Below are 21,931 nucleotides of genomic sequence, written 5' to 3'. Positions count from 1 at the left end.
CGACCCGCACGTCCTGCTGATTCCTGCTGCAGGCCTCACGCTCGTCACCTCCTTGGCTACTGCCGGCTTCTACCACGCCACGGAGAAATGGTGCGCCCCTGGGTACGTCTGGGTGTGCCTCTGGGTCTGGATCTTCCAGGTGGCGCTGGGGATGTGGAGGGTCTGGCAGATCGCTCGAAGTGGGATGCAGATGATTCTCGTGTATCCCTGCTTGACCATTGCCAACACGATCACTGCTGCTTTTATACTGTCTCTGGATCTCTACACAGTTATGTTGTGGGTGAGTACTTTATTCCTATTCAGTCTTGTTCAAGTTGTCCGTTCTTATTGGATATACTTTAATCTACAACAGTCGCCTAAAATTTGTTCATCAGTCACCTAGAATTTGTTCATTAGTTCTCTACAGATTATATGACATTCAATAAATTTTTTGCCTAATAATCCCTGTATAGAAACCCGATATATTCATTTCAGTCAATACTGACTAAAATTAATCTATCAAACAGTTTTTACACGAATTATTGAGCAACATGTAGACGATTTTCGTGCAAATCACCTGTCAGCCAAAACCATTTTAATCCAAACACACCATCAAAAATTTTGTAAACAATTGCTTGATCACTTAACTATCTGATCTATTTATTTCAGTCTACAATAGTCTTGTCAATTTTGGCAAAACAAATTCTTGTATGAATAACCATTTTCGGTGGACGTACTTCAATATGAAATAATTACTTCAACTGCCTCAACAATTCTTTCTGTTAATTATATTTTTAATGGCTATTTCATTCTATGAGATTCACTAATGTTTTGTAAATTTTTCTGAATTTGATTAGTGTCTTCTGCACAAATCGCTTCTATATACAAAAAAACTTTCTGTCAAACTACTGTAGCTTAAATAGCAGCAAAAAGTATTATGCTTTATAATGACCAAAATATCTAATATTACACAAGAGCGCGAACGTGTAAGTGATAGTGTCACATACGATGAAAATAAAATATTGACGATATCGAGCCAAGTTTGACAGCGAGGAGATAAAATACGTTAAAAACAATCATGACACCATCTTGACGAATATAACGTTGTTTTGAGAGAGAGAGAGAGAGAGAGAGAGAGAGAGAGAGAGAGAGAGAGAGAGAGAGACATGGTGCACGACTCCCAAAGAAAAAAAAATAGTAATTAACTAAAGACCCCGAATGAACTGGAATCACAAAACAGTTAGCGGATTCTATTTCTTTTCTTTTCTTGAAACCAGCACCATCATGGGTTCCTGACCTTTCGTAGATTTGCAAGTGTATTCCCAATTCTGCACCGCATTATATCCTCAATTTTGCATTCCCATTTCCCTTCTTGGCTTAACAGAATGCCCAGGGTGGTGTGGGACCCGTGACCCAACAGGGAAAGGTTGCATACGAATCGCAGGGCATTATGTAAACGCAAGGCAATGGTCCGTAGACGATTGCTTGAGCGGGGCACCCCTCACTGACGCCCGTTTTCTTTCATGGAATGCTAATGGGATATATTGGACAGCTAAAAATGTTTTTCACTTTATAGGAACTAAGAAACGAATAGCTGACCAGATCTAGTTCAATCCCTATGCTAATCTCGTTTCGGTGGACTTCTCACATCCAGCGATTCAGGAAACACGAAGGAAAGCGAAGAGTTCCATTGTGGATGTGACTGGTTCATGTGGCATTCGGAAAGTAGTCAACCTAGCTGAAAAAGCAAAACCACCTATTGTGACTGCACTTAACAACCTCTTATGTACTAAGCATAAGAAATCTAGTTTTTGCTCTACTAAGTAGCAGGTTAGGTACTTTGAAAGTTATTGGGATTAAGTAAAATCTCAAAATGAATGGAAAAGATGGCAATACCTTGATTATTTTTCTATAAAAGAATGCTGCAACCCATAACGAAACCTATGGCGACAGAGTCAATACCTGGTGAGGACTAGCCTACATGCTCCAAGTGAGGAAGTAGGCTGCTGGATTGAAGCAAATCAGGAACAGGACAGAAGTTAACAACATCTGGCCAGAAAGTCCAAAGACATTAGCCATTCTCTAACTATTGGGTACCAGCATTTCATGGTTTTGGATGACTGAACACTGTCTGTGAACATAGAGCCAAGAGTACGGTATTCAGTGTAGATTCAATGTACACTTATTCGACTGACATCTTGGGGAAGAGCAAGCTGTTTGAAGGATGGGTACCACGAATGGTGACATCAGCACAGATAATGACCCTGACCACACTGGGTAGTTAATATTTTGAATTAGTTCTAAATTGATCCACACTATTTCTCCAGGCGATCAGTACCCAGAATGAAACATGAGTTTACCTATTTGAACTGATCCTGAACGAAGCACCATGGTTCTCAAACTCCCATAAAATTCGAACAAGTGGCTTCCACTGGAAAGGCAATAGCCTCCACGCTTATGAAATCTGGAGATGTCATCCTCGTGGACTTCTTGGAAAGGGGTCAATCCAGCAAAAGCAATCAGCCACTTAGAAATGCGGAGCCGGCATGATCCACATCATAGACACTTCTCCACACTAGCGGCGGTTGTTGCAATGCCCAGCTGTTGTTCTGAACTGCTGAATTTTTACCCCCGAATTTTATTAATTTTTATGTCTCTATTAATTTACCAATCTATTTTTTTCCTTTTAATAAGTGAGCTCTCTTCATTCTATATTACACTTTACCTGCTCTTATTCCGTAATGAGCACCATATTCTTTGGAAGATTGAATTTCAAGCCAATGGCCCCTTTGGTGGGCTTGGTCCATATGAATAGGGTTCATCTTCTTAACAACAATAATAATAATAATCTCTTTGCGAGTTTAACATCTAAAGTAAAGCCTTTATTAATAGTTACAGAGAATGAATGAAGCAGCAACTGTTTGTCTTATTGTTTCAGAGGCAACTATTCTTCAGGTAAAAATGTAGATATACAAACAGATTTGCGTTAAAGTCATGAACTCGGGGGTCAAGCAGTGTTCAAGCAGTCTTATTAATCATTCGGTAGAGGGTGGTTCAAAATTCTTGAACAGCCTATAGGAGTCACAAAAGAAATACAGTTCATGCTTTATTTTTCAGTTAATTCTCTCCTAATTTCAATACTCTGGGCAACCAATGTTAAACGATGGTTAATATTTTGCCTCAAAATGACCTACGAGTTCATGATTTTCACGCAAATCTGTTTGTATAGATACATTTTTACCTGAAGAATCGTTACTTCTGAAACACCCAAGACAAACAGTTCCTACTTCATTCATTCTCTGTAGTTATAAATAAAGGCTTCACTTTACGTGCTAAACTCATGAAGACATTATTGATATTATTATTCAGAAGATGAACCATATTCATATGGACCAAGCTGACAGGAGCCGTTGGCTTGAAATTCAAGCTTCCAAAGAATATGGAGCTCATAAAGGAATAAGAGCAGGGCAAGTGAAATATAGAAAGAAGAGAACTCACTTATTAAAAAGAACAAATAAATTGGTAAATTAATAAATGGATAAAAATGTACTAAAATGCATGGAGAATAGCGTTAGGACATTAAATCTTCGCTTGAACTTTTGAAGTTCCAATTCTTTGGAGTTATTAATAAAGGCTTCACTTTGTGTGTGTGAGAGAGAGAGCGAATCTGACGAACTTTCATCCTGGAAAAAAAAAAACGTCATCCCTCTCTTTGTACGCTGTGCAGTACTCGACTCGGTCAGAAGTCACGTTTAATACCGAGAAATCTCTTTTGATGTTCTCTCGAAGAAAGGACACTCGCTTTCACGGAAAGCGCAACGGATAAAAATGGAGGAAACTTTGAATTCACCTTTAGAAGTCTAAAGGAAGAGACTTTTTTTTTTTTTTTTTTTTTTATCTCGTGCATACTGGAATGAAGAAGAACGCTTTGTGCCTCGGAAGGCAGCGAACGTAGACGGTCCCTACTGCATTTTCCCGCCATCGCAAAAAGGCGCTCGCCACTTTCCACATGAGTAACCGCTGCTTTCTTGAAGTCTGCTTCCACACGAGGCATAAATTCAAAGAGCTGGGGTTCGCGACTGTGCTTGAAAGAAGAAGAAGAATAAGAAGAAGATGGAGGAAGGTGTTGCTGAAATGGGCCAAACGTGATCTTTCCCAGGTTCTGCATGTGCTTGCAAACAATGGAAATGACCTCGCGGCAGAGGAGATGCTATACACCAGAGCGAAGCGCCAGTCACGACGGCGGTGATGATTATGATTTGTAGGGCGTGCGATGCTCAAGTGTTTTCTTTTATAACCCGACACAGCAAGCGAGTGTGTGTGCGCGCCCCGAGACAGCCCGTTACTAAACACTGCAATTTCCCCAGGCGCGAAGATGATGAATTGAATGAGACTTAACAGAAGACTCGCTGCAAAAAAGGAAAAGAAGAATAGACTTGATATTTATGAAGACGAGTTCTTTGCAGCAAGAGTCTGCCATGTCTCGTACGAAGATTCAAGCGGCTTCCACCGATTAGAATGACTATAAATAAATAAATTCATTCATTCACGTCATGGTTTTAAGGGACCTCGGACACACAACAGCAGAAACCCTGAGGAAGAATTTTTCTTATTATTATTATTATTATTATTATTATTATTATTATTATTATTATTATTATTATTATTATTATTATTATTATAATATCATGAAAAACATGCAAGCCCTCTTAGGGAATAAATTTGAAAGGTCTTTAACTTACAGGTGAAAGATAATAAAAGTGAGAGAGAGAGAGAGAGAGAGAGAGAGAGAGAGAGAGAGAGAGAGAGAGAGAGAGAGAGAGAGAGAGAGAGAGAGAGATTATTTTAGAGTCTGGCTTCCGAGAAAAGCAAAGACGAACATATTCAGGTTTGAAAAACTGAATAGTGGATGAACCCCGCCACACCCTCAACCGGCCCCCAGCAGGTAATTTCCCCAAAATTATTTTAAAAACTGAATAGTGGATGAACCACACGTGCAGAAACCTTCCAGGACATTAAACGCTTCATACACCACCACAGAATGCCCTCTATCACTCTCATTGCTTTCAAATCAAATCCCACATCACACATAGATATTTGTCTCCTGGAAAATGAAACCACATCTATACAATCCCCAATGACATTTTCCCTGTAGGGGGATAGTGCTGTCAGTGCACCTCCCGCGATGCACCGTAGGCATTACTGAAGGTTCTTTGCAGCGTCCCTTCGGGCCCTAGCTGCAACCTCCTTTATTTTTCAGCGCTGAATGACCTCGTAGGGGCCAGCGCTTGGCCTAGATTCTATGATCCAATCCAATCCCAATAACCTTTTCCCTTTTGCACGTTCAGGAGGGAGGGGGGTGTCCAGAAGGGCCCAGCCCCCTGGTTTCTCCGCAGGTACCTATAGGGGTGCGGTTGCTAGCCCCATATAATTTCTCATGATGACCCCAGCAGACGCTGGTACCCACTGACAGCTGGGCGCACTGGTGGATGCCAAACCAGGAGTGAACCAATACCCTACCAAAAAGAAGCCTTGAGAATGAATGAATTAAAATTCTAAAATTCAGGCCAAAGGCCAAGCGCTCAGTCCTATGAGGTCATTCAGGGCTGAAAGGGAAATTGAGAGTCAAAAGGTTTTGGAAGTGAAACAGGAGGAAGACCTCCCAGTTTTGTTTGTAGGGCGTTTTGACGTTGCATGGAAAACCAGTGGTTATTCAGCAACGGGACCAACGGCTTTACTTGACTTCCGAACCACGTCGAGAGTGAACTTCTATCACAAGAAATACACATCTCTCACCCCTCAATGGAATGCCTCAGAATCGAACTCGCGGCCACCGTGATGGCAGGCCAAGACCATACCGATCACGCCACTGAGGCGATGGACCACCCAGGTGAAAAGCAAGATGGACGAAAGAGAATATGAACGGCGGAGGAGGGACAGTAAAAGGAATAAAAGGGACGCTGCAAAGATCCCTAGGTAATGCCTACAGCGCACTGCGTGTGGTGCACTGACACCACTATCCCCTTACGGGAAAATGGGGGGATTGGAATTGAGAGTTACAAGGTTTTAAAGGCTAGGAGAATCTCGTAGTTCAGGAGAGGGTGGCCCCAGAAAATTAAAACAAACAAACAAACAAACATAGTACCTCCCAAATTCATCCTTTAAAACTATTCAATTGGGCCGAATTGTTACCATAATGTAAAGTGAGAGAGAATTATGTCTCTATAAACAAGCTAAGATATTGTCGGAAATACTGAGAGAGAGAGAGAGAGAGAGAGAGAGAGAGAGGAGACGAGAGAGAGAGATGAGAGAGAGAGAGAGAGAGAGAGAGAGAGAGAGAGGTGGGGAATTGGGTGAAGTTTTATAATACAAAAAAATTATGACTGCTAGTTTAGTACGTTCACGCACACACACAACACACACACACACAGAGAGAGAGAGAGAGAGAGAGAGAGAGAGAGAGAGATTAACTAAGAAAACGGATGTCCGTGCTGTAGATAAGGTTTCAAGGCCAGCTTCATATCCTTTTTGGCACACTGGGCTCAGTGTCTGACTTGGTTTTCCTTTCGTCCATTTTTACTTTTTTTTTTTTAGTTTTTCCTAATGGTATTTGAAATTTCATATTTCGAATAAAAATGAGTTTTAAAATGCTGTTTACGATTGGCTCTACAAAATCCGAGCTCAAATTGACCAAGTATATCAGTTACTTTACATAAATGAGTCTCTTACATACATATAACAATATATATATATATATATATATATATATATATATATATTATATATACATATAGATATATATGTATATGTGTGTGTGTGTGTGTGTGTGTGTGTGCATATATTTATACATACAGACAAACATATATATATATATATATAATTATATTATATTATATATATATATATATATATATATATATATATATGTATATATAGATGTGTGCATCTATGTATATAATAAATGTGTGTGTATATTTACAGGTTGTGAAGCAAATAAAGCTAACTATAAAACATGGCAAGAATATAGTTGGGGTAAAATTAACTACATTTTTTAAAATGGCGTTCATTGTGTGGGATATTCACTTGGATGGTAACCTATCCAAGTACTGACCACACACAGTAACCTATCCAAGCGCTGACCCTACCTAATGTGGACGATAATACTGGCACTCCCTAATTGTTCCCATACTCACGGTAAACTATATACCAACTGTGTGGAATAATCACTTGTATGGTAACCCAACCAAACGCTGACTACACCCAGTGTTGCCCAACTTCACTGATAGAAAGACCAGTGGTGTGGCAAGGTCATGAGTGGTCATCCATCCCAGCACTGACCAACCCAATTGGTGTCTAGTGTCGTTTGATTGTAACAGGTGATGAATAGGATAGGTCATTTATCTTATTACCTTGGGGTCTAAATCTTATTCAAAATCACTGATTAAGAGCCAGCAATATAGAAAAATTATTAATGGTAACCCGTCCACAAAACGACCCTAGCCAAACGCATATATTATAATGACTTTAGGATGATCGAAATGGAAGCTATAATAGGCCAGGAAAACCAAGAGCATTATTCACATTTCTGGTAAGATTTAGCCATTAAAAAAAGCCAACAAAAACTCGAAACTATGATAATAAAAATGATAATAATTATTATCATCACTAAAAAGTTATTGTAACAGCTATGCAATGAAGTGTGGAATGTACAATAATTGTTGTTAAATGTATTAAAATATATCAAACTTGATATATTTTGGCAAGAAAATTAAAGCTTAAAGCATTAATGACAATAATAATAATAATGAATATACTCTTACTACTACTTCTACCACAAATAATAAATAACAATAATTATTTCTATTAACCTAAATAAACGTAAAAAAAAAAAAAAAATACCTCGGCTACAGTGCAAATGTAAACACACGGGAAACTGAATAAATACACATTGCAACTTCTGGCAACAATATGCCTGTGCTGCCACAACGCCATGTTAATCTAACAACTACTTTTCTCCCACTGCAGACTTACCGCCAGCGCAGATGCGAAGTGCTGGAAATCACCCCGGGACTGGACGACGCAGCCACCCTGGGAAGTGCCCCTAGCGACGGAGACTCCACGGGTAAAGGAGAAGGAAACGCGGGTAATACAAATGCCTCTGGGGGCATCACCTACGCCCACCCGAGGTGCTCGCTGGCCTCCAGAGCGACGTTCCTGTGGTTTCTGCGGGTCCTGAAGCTTGGCTGGAAGCGCCCTCTGGAATTCACTGACCTCGGCAAGTAAGTAAGACGTGTCTCATCTTGGCCCGGAAATGTGCAGCCAAACTGGCTTGAATGTGGAAGGAAGGTTTAGACTGGAGAAGGCATTGTCTTGGCATTAAGTTGGAGTCAGTTGGCTACTCTGGCAAATGTTCTATGACTTCCAGACGTAGAAAAGTAGAAAATATTCTTTCACTCCTAAATTATAAAACGGATAGTGGAGAATTTTTTATGATCACCAAAGTTATTGGCTGACCTCCAGATTTTTTATTTATAAGATAATGCAATTAAGCAGGACAAAGGGCGTTAGTCTCAACGTGCAAGCAATCACAAAGACCTCCTGTTTGAAATTCCCCAGAAAATGTGTCCTATATTTGGCTAACAAGTCAAACGTCTTCAGCCAGCATGCTAATAACCCAGGTTTACTATAAGAGCTTTCAGCTACAAATTCTCAATTTCATAAGCACAAAAGTAGTTAACAAAATTTCCTTGTAATCGTTCGTTGGATTCAGATTTCTTTTAAACCAGATTGCGTTTACAGTAACTAAATTGTAATTGCACTGAGCTTAGATAAACCAACAAAACCCCAAAAGTCTTTTAACTTTATTTTCGCTCACTTCATATCTTAAACCGCACAAGTATGCAGTTGTAACTAACACCAATTTCATTACGTAATCGTAAAGTTCCAAACTTTAATAGCAAACGTAAACTTGCATCAACACCAGACGATACAACGAAACGCAATCACAACACACTTGAATGTTTACAACTGCTGGAAAGAAAAAAAAAAACCACTCGCTTAGCAGACGACAGAATTAAGGAGTCTGGAACCAAGGGGGCTTAAATAGTGTTGTTTCGTTAAATAAAGGTGCAAATGCGGATTTTTATTTGTATTCTATGATGTCAGAAGTTCTTAGCGAATTGTTCATATATAGCCCATATCTTCTAAAAGGTTTCCCAAGGAAGAACAAGATGGCAGTCCTTTCCACCAGTGTTGCCATTTGGTATGTGCTTACCCTCCAAAATGGGTACGAGTCGATAAGACTTACACAAAACCGTGGAAATAAGTGAAATTGGCGTATCTATTTGTAGTATATATACATATTAGAGAAATTTCATCATTTGTAAATGCATCGGCGTATGTGTGAAGCTCCACTAAATTGGCAACTATGCTTGCCACATTCAGCTGTTTCGACAAGGATGAATCCCTAGTGCGAATAACACCCAGTTTCCTCCGATGCATATACCATAGCTGAACGAGAATGTGCAGTGTTATAGACATTCAACACCATTGTGCATTTATTTTCCAAATGTGCCTAGCAGTTAGAGGACTGACGTGGGTTACAATCGTGAGGAAGAGTTTGATTAGTAACCTCGTCCCAAGAGACGTTAAACAGCATCAAGCCAACACTCTTGGAAGCCAACCCGTTTCATAAGATATGAATGTGGTACGGAAAGAAATGAAGGTTGCCTTTAGCCTTAGAATATGAAGTTCATCTGCCGCTTAGAGTGTACCTATCTCCTCGCTAACAGGACCACAAACCATTCCTCGGCTCTCCTTAGTCTCTGAGAACATTCTATCAGCATTCCAAACCGTTCGTATTTCTTAGCACAGCATCGTCCGAGATTGTACCAATAACTGCCACAGGTATCAGTCATTAGTGTTTACACTGAACTGACTCGTAGTTATCATTAATCTTGAGAGGTATAAGACAGATATTCATCTGCCATTTAGGGGACATTCCTTCTACCCGCCACCCCCCAACCCGCCCAAAGGTGTTCATAAGCCTTCATTAGGCATTCTTATGTTTTTTTTATGCAATTGATACGAATCCCCTGCCATTGACACTTCCTGGGATAGCAATTCCTATGCAGTTCCGCTTATTATCGATTTATTTGCCATATATATATATATATATATATATATATATATATATATATATATATATATATATATATATATATATATATAAACATATCAAGTATAAAAGGCCCATTAAAACACTGGTTTAAAACTAAGGATTATATTTCGGTTTACTGACTCCCATTTATCAAGTACTTAATAAGGGTGGGAGTCAGTCCACCGAAATATAGTGCTCAGCTTTTTAAACCAGAGTTTTTTAATGGGCCTTTTATACTTGAGACGTATCCTGTTATAACAGAAGAATTTATTTACACACATACATATATATAATGTTGTAGGAAGCCCACTAAAATTCGGAAAAAATTGAAAGTTTTTATATAAGCTTTCGGAGAGTACATTCTCTCCCTCTTTCAGAAAGAGGGAGAGAATGTACACTCCGAAAGCTTAAATAAAAACTTTCAATTTTTTACGAATTTTAGTAGGCTCCTACAACGTATAAGAACACGGATACAGTGTTTAACTTTGCTATATATAATGTAATTTATATGTGTGCTCGTGTGTGTGAATGTACATGCGACATATCTGCTTCTTACATACATACATACATACAAACAAACATACATACATACATATATACATACATACATACATTACATACATACATACATACATACATAAAAGAATAACCATCTCAAAACCCCTCAGAGGAAAGCTGAAAAGCATTTCGCTCCAAAGAAGCTGTGTCGTAACAAAGCCTTTAAATTTTTTAATCCAACAAAGTATCTAACGGCATTTTACTTACGACAGAATACAAGAGATTTTTCTTCTTAATTTTTTGGATTTTTTTTTTTAAATTACAAAAGTGAAAGATTCCTCCACCAAAAGGAAGCTTTTATGAGATACGTATATAGTAAACATGTATATAGATTTTCTAAAGGAGGTATATAATGGGTCTCTTCTCGTAAGAGTCCACGTAAACAAACAATGATAATAATAGCAACAGGCGAATGGCCTAATGTTCCAATGCTCGTTATGTAAATAACCCTCTCTCTCTCTCTCTCTCATCTATGTACGTCTTCGTTGTGTTTTCTTTTATGAAATGGTAAACAAGTCTCGTTAACTCTCATTTAAAAAGCATATTAATCAACTACCGTATTTTTAGATACATACGTCAATGGAATCGGGTGTCCCTATGCCCGTACTTAGCCCAGGCCCGAATAAGAAAAATTATATATAAAAAAGGATGGGATGTTAAACTTCAGGGTTATAAGAAGAAAGGTTATATGAATCGTGGAGACACAGGTGGGAGGAGAATTTCAAAGCATGTCAGTATGTACTTATTATGTCATGTCATACGTATGTAAAGTATAAATTCAATTACGTATGTATGTCATACGTATGTATGTAATGTAAGTCAATTTAGATATAAAAGGAAAAAAAAATATTCTGAGAGGCCATTTTGTCACAGACTCAATATTTATTTTTTTTCTTTTATTTTTTCGTCTTCTTAAACAGCCTCACTCCCACCTGGCTCTTTCTTCAATGGAACCAGTCTATTCATAATCTCTGTGTCTCTCTTTCTCTCTCCTTTCAATACTCTCTCTCTCTCTCTCCCTTTCCTCCGTTGACATCTTTGCATCACCTATTTGGAAAGAGTGGGCGTCTGCTTGTGCGATTTTTGTGTACATTTGTATGCGACTTCGTCGTGGGTGGGCGGTTCTAAAGTTACGAAAGACTCTTGGTTTTTCTCTCGATTTTTTTTTCTACGTCTTCTTCCAAAAAGGGCAATAATGGATTCCCGCGTCTTCTGGCACTCCATTTGGAAAGTGTGCGTATGCATATATGTATGTATGTATGTATATATACTATATAATTATATGCTATATATATATGTGTGTGTGTAAGTATATACTATATATATAATTGTCTGTTTGTATTTATTGATTGATTTTTCTATACTGATTGGTTTCTCATTTATTGTTCTCTACGTTCTGTATTTCGTACCGTCAGCATTAATAATAATAATAATAATAATAATAATAATAATAATAAAATATAATAAAATAATAATAATAAAATAATAATAAAATAAATAATAATAATTTAGTCTATATTAAGATTTGAGGACACTTCAACATCCCTTGTAGAAACTCTACAAATAGCTCAGAAATGATCAAGAGTTTACAAGAGCTTCCCCAAATGTTTTCAGTGGATTAGAATCCTAGAGGGGCTCCATAAATACTTTAATCACCCTCAGCTCCTCATAGGAGCTCTAAAGCGTTATACGAATGGTTAAGGAGTTAAAAATTAGCTCTGTAAGTCTCTAATCAATTATTAGGGCATTTTAATGTCTACAAAATTTTTATAAATGACCGGAGACATTCAGCAACATATTCAAGTCTTCGAAATTATTAGAGTCCTATAGGACTATATAAATGACAAAAAAAAAGATTCATAGGCCTCCCAGGAGCTCTGTAAACGCTTTAACGATTTTCAGATCCTTACCAGACCTCTATAAAGTCGTTTTAAGTTGGCAAGGCCTCATGAGAGCTCTATGAATTTATTGCCAAGGCTTTGAAAACCTTTTATCTGTTAAAGAGCTGCCAAGGCTTGCAGTAGCTCTATAAATATTCGAAGTATCGTCAAGGCCAAGAAGGCTATAAATGTTTTCATATGTTGTCAAAGCTTCACAGAAGCTCTAAAAAAAACTGCCAAGACCGCTGACGACAGACGATTCAAACTGGGCTCAAGATAAGTGAAAAATTGCTCAGTTTGCGCTTGTAATTCCGTCATTTTCGGCTCAAATTCTCAGAGTTTCACCCACAATGATTTATGTATGCATAAGTATAGAAAATGGCAGTTTGCACCCAAATGAGAAAATTGCGGTCAGCTGCTGGGCGTAAAAAAAAAAAAAAAAAGAATATTTATTGAAATCCCTATTTACGCGCTGTTAGAGTTTTTATCTGGGTCACGAGCAATTGTGAGTCTGTTTGTACGTAGTAATAAATTACACACATCAAAATACGTACGCTTACATGCACGTGTGTATACGATGATATATAATATATATATATACATACATATATATATATATATATATATATATATATATTATATATATATGGATAAATACATGTATATATGTGAATATATATATATATATATATATATATATATATATATATTATATATATAATAATAATATTTAGTATATATTATATATATATATATAAAATAATCTATATACTTATATATATATATATATATATATATATATATGTATATATATATATATATATATATAGTATATATATATATATATATATATATATTATATATATATATATATATATATGTGTGTGTGTGTATGTGTGTGACTAAGAGAGAAAAAGAGGGACAGTTTTTTCTAATCAACCAGATGATGAACACCGGTGCATGTAAGTTAATCCACGGTATCACATGCAATACTCACCAAGGCGTCAAAAGTTAACAAGACTGACACGCAACTGCATATTTCAAACCCTAACAAGAAATAAAGGAAATAATTTCAAACAAGGATGTTCTAAACCGATATGGTTAATATGGAGAGAGAGAGAGAGAGAGAGAGAGAGAGAGATATTTGAGAATGTACGGGGAGGGTACAGAGAGAAAAAGAGAGACAGAGATAGTTCGTAAAATGGGGTACATAAAAAGATAGATGGCGAGAATGAAGGAGAGGACGAAGGATATTATACAGGAGGGTTACAAATGGAGAGAGAGAGAGAGAGAGAGGACCGATTCCTACTGGCTGCAAGAATCATATTTAAAACTCAATGACTGGATTCTTTTCGTGAAAAAAGTGTGTTCATGTGTGTGATTAGAAAGATCTAGTGCTTACTCCACCACCACCCTTCTCTCTCTCTCTCTTTATCCATGCTATCCATGCACCCATTCCGTTCATTCTCCAATCTCTCCCTCTCTCTCCCTTTATCCATGCACCATTCCGTACTTTCTCCAATCTCTCTCTCTCTCTATCCCTGCACCCATTTCGTACGTTCTCCAATCTCTCTCTCTCTCTCTTTATCCATGCAACCATTCCGCACATTCTCCAATCTCTCTCTCTCTTAATCTATGCACCCATTCCATACAATCTCCAATCTCTCTCTCTTTCTTTTTTTATCCATGCACCCATTCCGTATATTTTCCAATCTCTCTCTCTCTTTATCGATGCACCCATTCCATACATGTTTCCCAATTCCTCTCTCTCTCTTTATCGATAACCCATTCCATACATTTTCCAATCTCTCTCTCTCTTTATCGATGCACCCATTCCATACATTTTCCAATCTCTCTCTCTCTTTATCGATGCACCCATTCCATACATTTTCCAATCTCTCTCTCTCTTTATCGATGCACCCATTCCATACATTTTCCAATCTCTCTCTCTCTCTTTATCGATGCACCCATTCCGTACATTCTCCAATCTCTCACTCTCTCTCCCTGTCATCTAACAGATCACCGAGATCCTGTAATGTAATATTAATATCATCTTCTTCTTCACAGGTTACCCAGAGAGGAGGAAGCCAACTATCAGTACGAGAGATTCCACAGATGCTACAACGAGCAAAAGGCAAGTTTGAAAGTTATGGTTATTCCATGCTTCTGTTTTTGCTGTGTTAAGTAACTATACCTGATTCTTGAAGTAAGTGTGCCTGAGCACTGATTATTATCAAAAATATGGGAACGAATATTTTACTACACACACATATACTATTATATATATATATTATATATATATATATATATATATATATATATATATATATATATATATAGAGAGAGAGAGAGAGAGAGAAGAGAGAGAGAGAGAGAGAGAGAGAGAGTATATCTGGGTGTGTGCAATAAAATACTCGTTCGCATATGTATATATACAGCATATTTATTATTATTATTATTATCATTGTGTCCCTATATATATATATATATATATATATATATATATATATACACACATATATATATATATAGTATATATATATATATATATATATATATATATATATATAATATATATATCTATATATCTATATCTATATATATATAGATATATAGATATATATATATATATATAATATATATATATATATATATATATATATATATATTATATATATCTATATGGACACAGTTGAAATAGATAGGGAAATAGAGAGGTGGGTTTGCCATCCATCTGCAGAATACGAAATATCAATATTATCCCTATTTTACAAATTAGGGAAAGAATCCTTAGTTAGTTTAATATATCCGATACATACATTAACTGTACATCTAAGTATGCACTGGATGCTTATGGATGACTCATTCCTTACTGACAGATGAAAACCTCCGTCAGTCACACCCAACGACGCGATGACGTCAGCCTCTGGCGGGTCTTCTTCGTCGTGTACTGGCGGGAGATGCTGGCGGGAGGAATCCTGAAGTTCCTGGGCGACAGCGTCAACTACGTAGGACCTCTGGCCATCTCGGCCATCGTCATCTACGTCAGCAGCGTCCAGGAAGGGCAGCGCCGTCCCGAAGGAGTTGTTCGTGATGGGGTTGGTGGAATAAGGCGATTTGCTTTTGGTATAGAATGGAATGGAACGTGAAATTTAGGGCATAGCCAAGCGCTTGGACCTACGAGGTCATTCAGCGCTATAAGGGAAATTGAGAGGTGGGTTTGAGAGGTATGAACGGAGGACAAATATGCAGTTGTTGGAATGGGATTATAAATCTAGGCCAGAGGCCAGTCGCTGGGACCTATGAGGTCGTTCAGCGCTGAACTGCACCATGAAACAATTGTTAGGAGAGGGTGGAAAGTCAGACGGGAGACAGAAATGTGAATGGAGGTACAGTAAAAGGAACGGAAGGGGGTTGTAGCTTGGGGCCGAAGGGATGATGTAAAAGCCTTTATTAATGCCTGCAGTGCGCCACGTGAGGTGTACTGACGGCACTAACCCCATGCGGGAAATTTGGTTTTAGAGTTGCGGATGAATATTATAGTTTCTGTTAAATATTGTTATCTGTCTGGCCAGTGATGAGTGTTCTTGCAGTCTATAGGTATTATCTAATTATCTATATGCAGATGACACATACCCAAATGTGTAGTGAAATATAAAGTACTTTCAAAATGTGTTTATGTTTTGAGATGAGAGAGCTTATGATTAGGTAAATGAGTCAAACAGCAGAAACTGAATGCATTCCATGCGAAGCATTACTCGATGGAACCATAATACGCATGAATAAATAGCATTTTTTGACGTCTAAAATAATTAAAGAGATGGACCAGCTATTTTGAGAACAGACGAATTAGACAGCAGAAAGTGAACGCGCTCCATGTGAAGCATAGCTCGATGGAGTCGTAAGAAGTACGGATAAAATGATTGTATTTACTTATTTATTTATTGCGTCCCTTTTCAGTTGTACTACGTGGGGTGGCAGGAACTCATGACTAACGGGTGGGTGGTGGCCTGCATGGCCCTGGCGGCATCTCTGGCCCAATCTACCTTCAGCCAGGCCTCTACCCACCTGCTGGCCATGGAGGGCATCCACGTGAAGGCGGCTCTGCAGGGCATGGTCTACCACAAGTCTCTCCGCCTGCCCTCCACCTCGGCAGCTGAGCCTAATTCGCCCCATGACGAAAGCGAAGAAGACACCAGGCATAAGAGAGGTTTGTGTCCTTGCTTTTTTTTGTGTGTTTTTTTTCTTACGTGTTTTTGTTCGTGGCCGAGGTAATTGTGAGGTTGAAGTGAGCAGATGTGCGCTTCCAACTGTGGGCTTACTGCTTTTGGCACTGTTGTGGATGTTGTTGTTGTGTGAGTCAAATGGTTTGCTTTTAATGAAGATTCACCAAAGATATATATATGTATATATAATTATGTATATCATATTGATTTATACATATATCTATATATACATTATACATATATGTATATATATATATATATATATATATATATATATATATATATATATAATATATATATATATGTATGTATACACACGAGAGGACGAAATTATTATCAACTAAAAAAATTTCACTTCGGTTAACATATATGAAAATATATTAATTCCGAGGTAGAGCGAATTAAAGAACATTTGTAGCTTAATGCACGCACATACACATACACACACATATATGTATATATATATATATATATATATATATATATATATATACTATATATATATATATATATATATATATATATATGTATATGTATATATATTTGTGTGTATACACATATGCCTATACATGTTCTTACATGTGTGCTTATGCTTTTATGTCCGCATATTTCTGGTTCAATAGAACCTCCATTACGGGAAAGCACGCCCAAAACCATCATCATCATCATCATCTACACAAGCAAGCGCCACAACTGACATTCAGACGGTCGGCGCAAGCAAACAAGCATCTATAAACACGGAAGATAATTTAGAGAGGTATTTTAGTTGGCAATTCAGAAACCATTATACTTCCTTTCCGGTTAATAATATTTGTGTTGGAACTCTTCTGGTTTTTGCGAATTTCTTCATTGGCTAATTTACCTGGATAATAATAATAATAATAATAATAATAATAATAATAATAATAAATAAATATTAATTAAGAATAAATAATAATAATAATAATAATAAAATAATAATAATGCACAGTCCACTAAAGAATAAAAATGCTGCAATAATTGAAATCATTCCATGCACACAGAAAGGAGATGATTATAATAATAATAATAATAATAATAAAATAATAATAATAATAATAATAATAATAATAATAATAATAATAATAAGTTCGACAAAGACTAGACGTAAAGATATTTGCAGTAATGATATAATTCCATATAAACAGTAAGACGTAACAACAACAACAACAACAATAATGATAATATAATAATAATAATAATAATTACGAGTTGTGTAAAGGACACCAATAGGAATTTTTGCAATAATAATGTAATTTCACAGCCATAGCAACGTAAATAACATCTTTAATAATAATAATATAGTATTCATATTAACATATGTCTTAGAATGGAGAAACAAATCCACAGTTATGCAATTGTACATACATTGCTTTATCTTTAAATACATATACAATTACATAACTGAGGATTAGTTTCTCAATTATTAATATTATTATTAGGAATGTTGCAATTATTAATCTTATCATTGTCAAAAATATTATTTGCGTTATTGTGGTTGATAATCTAGCTCAATGGAATGATCGAAAATATTAATAACTTTCAATGCTCGCTTCCACACACCAAATTCCCAGTGGTATAAAAACGAAAAGCAATAATAATAAATAATAACTAATAATAATAATAATAATAATAAATAATTAATAATAATAATAATAATAATAATAAAAGACGGTGCAATGAGAAGAGAAGTATAGTATAACAAAAATGACACTTAGTCAAGTAGTAAAAAACTAGGCAAGTAACAGTGAAATTGTAAATGGAACGTAATTGAGTAATAAGTCAGTGGCATTTAGATGTTGTCACAAGACTGCAAGTGGGTATCACCCCTCACTCACTTAACCTTTCAAGGTTCTCTCTCTCTCTCTCTCTCTCTCTCTCTCTCTCTCTCTCTCTCACCACGAACTCACTCACCCAACCTCTCGACAACAGGAATCCTCACTAATAACAAAAGCTGCCCTTCACATCCTCTGAAAGCATTCCCATTTCAAGCGAACTCATCGACACCTCGCCTCTTTTGTTTACAGGAGGGAGCAACTCTTCTTCCTCCTCATCCGGCGTAGGAGGAGGCCGGAACGCCTCCAGTTCCAACACCACCGCCACCACGACGACGAGTGGGCACGCAGGCACAGTCATCAACCTGAGCTCCGAAGACGCCGATAATATCATGACCTTCTTCATGCACTGCCACTACATATGGGCCATTCCTTTGAAGGTGAGGCCTGTTGTCAGTGGTTTGTTGGCTTTGTCGTTGTTTATTAGAATAATAATAATAATAATAATAATAATAATAATAATAATAATATGGGCCATTACTCTGAAGGTAGGGCGTGATGTCGTTGGTTTGTTGGCTTTGTCTTTTTTATAATAATAATAATAATAATAATAATAATAATAATAATAATAATAATAATAAAAATAATAATAATAATAATAATAATAATAATAATAATATGGGCAGTGCCAGTAATCAGATACAGCGCAGGAATAGTGGACTGGACGAAGGCAGAACTCCGCAGCATAGATCAGAAAACCAGGAAACATATGACAATACACAAAGCACTACACCCAAGAGCAAATACGGACAGACTATACATAACACGAAAGGAAGGAGGGAGAGGACTACTAAGTATAGAGGACTGTGTCAACATCGAAAACAGAGCACTGGGGCAATATCTGAAAACCAGTGAAGACGAGTGGCTAAAGAGTGCATGGGAAGAAGGACTAATAAAAGCACACGAAGAACCCAGAAATATACAGAGACAGGAGAAAGACAGAAAGAACAGAGGACTGGCACAACAAACCAATGCACGGACAATACATGAGACAGACTAAAGAACTAGCCAGCGATGACAATTGGCAATGGCTACAGAGGGAGAGCTAAAGAAGGAAACTGAAGGAATGATAACAGCGGCACAAGATCAGGCCCTAAGAACCAGATATGTTCAAAGTACGATAGACGGAAATAACATCTCTCCCATATGTAGGAAGTGCAATACGAAAAATGAAACCATAAACCACATAGCAAGTGAATGCCCGGCACTTGCACAGAACCAGTACAAAAAGAGGCATGATTCAGTGGCAAAAGCCCTCCACTGGAGCCTGTGCAAGAAACATCAGCTACCTTGCAGTAATAAGTGGTACGAGCACCAACCTGAAGGAGTGATAGAAAACGATCAGGCAAAGATCCTCTGGGACTATGGTATCAGAACGGATAGGGTGATACGTGCAAACAGACCAGACGTGACGTTGATTAACAAAGTCAAGAAGAAAGTATCACTCATTGATGTCGCAATACCATGGGACACCGAGTTAAGAGAGAGAGGGAAAAAATGGATAAATATCAAAATCTGAAAATAGAAATAAGAAGGATATGGGATATGCCCAGTGGAAATCGTACCCATAATCATAGGAGCACTAGGCACGATCCCAAGATCCCTGAAAAGGAACCTAGAAAAAACTAGAGGCTGAAGTAGCTCCAGGACTCATGCAGAAGAGTGTGCCTAGATAAAGAAACGGCACACATAGTAAGAAGAGTGATGGACTCCTAAGGAGGCAGGATGCAACCCGGAACCCCACACTATAAATACCACCCAGTCGAATTGGAGGACTGTGATAGAGCAAAAAAAAAATAAAAAAAAAAAAAAAAAAAAAAAAAAAAAAAAAAAAAATAATAATAATAATAATAATAATATGGGCCATTACTTTGAAGGTAGGGCGTGTTGTCGTTGGTTTGTTGGCTTTGTCTTTTTTATAATAATAATAATAATAATACATAATAATAATAATAATATACTAAAAAAACTCATAATCACATGAGTCGATAAAATAGGAAAGTAAATCCACATTAGTATGCTTGTTTGATTTTGTATTTATTTAAAATAGAAAGCAGAAAGCTTTCGATGACCTGCGCGGTCCTCCTTGATTGACAAGGAGGACCGTGTGCAGGTCAACGAAATTTCTCCTTTATATATTTCAAATAACCAAATCAAACAGACTACTACTGTGGATTTACTTTCCCAATAATAATAATAATAATAATAATAATAATAATAATAATAATAATAATAATAATAGAATAGAATTTTTAGAATAAGCCAAAGGTCAGGCACTCGGACCTATGAAGTTATTCAGATCTGAAACGGAAGTTGACAGTAAAAAAAAAAAAAAAAAAAAAAAAAAAAAGTTTGAAAAGTGCAACAGGTAGAAATCCTCTCAGTTGCATTATGAATCAACTGTTGGGAGAGGATGGAAAGCAAGATGAAGACAGCGAATATGAACAGAGGTTCAGTAACATGAATGAATATATATATATATATATATATATATATATATATATATATATATATATATATATATATATTTATGTATATATATATATATAGTATATATATATATATATATATATATATATATATATATATATATATATATATAAGTAATACCCACAGTACACCGCATGAGGTGCAATGATGGCAGTATTCACAAAACAATTTCCATTTCGATGGCATATAGCCTGTAGTCTTCATACTATATTCTTCTCGTCTGCAGGTAAAAGGCATAATCAATTTGCTAAGGACATATCATTATCCATCCTTCCTGGTATAAATACTTGCCATTCATTCTCTCAGTCGATGACCTCCAGCACGCGCCTCGAAACCTAAGTGCCAAATAAACATCGAGGGCAAAATATCTTTCCAGATGCCATCTACCCCCAGACGAGAAGAATATGATGAGAATAAAGAAAATTCATTACAAGCTGAACGCCGTTAAAGAAGCAACTGTTTTTTATAATAATAATAATAATAATTTTTTCTAGTTTCTACCATAATCAGTCCTTTGGAAATTTTTTATACAATCTACCCGCAGACGAGAAGGGTACAATTATATTGGAATAGCAACTGTTTTCATAATAATAATAATAATAATAATAATAATAATAATAATAATAATAATAATAAAAAATAATAATAATAATAACAATTTATATATTCTACCCTAATCAGTCCTATGGGAATTTGTTATACAATCTGCCTGCCGACGAGAATGTAATAATATTAAAACAGTAACCTTTTCAATAATAATTAATAATAATAATCATAATAATAATC

General features: G+C 36.6%; 1 protein-coding gene across 1 annotated transcript in view; it reads left to right on the top strand.

Annotated features, from left to right (window-relative positions):
* LOC135203013 (ATP-binding cassette sub-family C member 9-like) overlaps positions 1-21,931 on the top strand; it is a 113,725-nt gene that overhangs the window by 66,460 nt on the left and 25,334 nt on the right. The window contains exons 3-8 of the mRNA XM_064232580.1: positions 1-280; positions 8,005-8,258; positions 14,644-14,710; positions 15,456-15,674; positions 16,537-16,786; positions 18,848-19,035. The exon at positions 1-280 is cut by the window's left edge and continues 1,550 nt beyond it. Of these exons, the coding sequence (XP_064088650.1) occupies positions 1-280; positions 8,005-8,258; positions 14,644-14,710; positions 15,456-15,674; positions 16,537-16,786; positions 18,848-19,035 (1,258 nt within the window). The remainder of the gene's footprint in view (positions 281-8,004; positions 8,259-14,643; positions 14,711-15,455; positions 15,675-16,536; positions 16,787-18,847; positions 19,036-21,931) is intronic.

The sequence above is a fragment of the Macrobrachium nipponense genome, chromosome 33 (genome assembly GCF_015104395.2).
Source record: "Macrobrachium nipponense isolate FS-2020 chromosome 33, ASM1510439v2, whole genome shotgun sequence".
NCBI classification, from domain to species: Eukaryota; Metazoa; Arthropoda; class Malacostraca; order Decapoda; family Palaemonidae; genus Macrobrachium; species Macrobrachium nipponense.
Note: the sequence above shows the minus strand (reverse complement) of the source record. Positions and strands in the feature narration are given on the sequence as shown.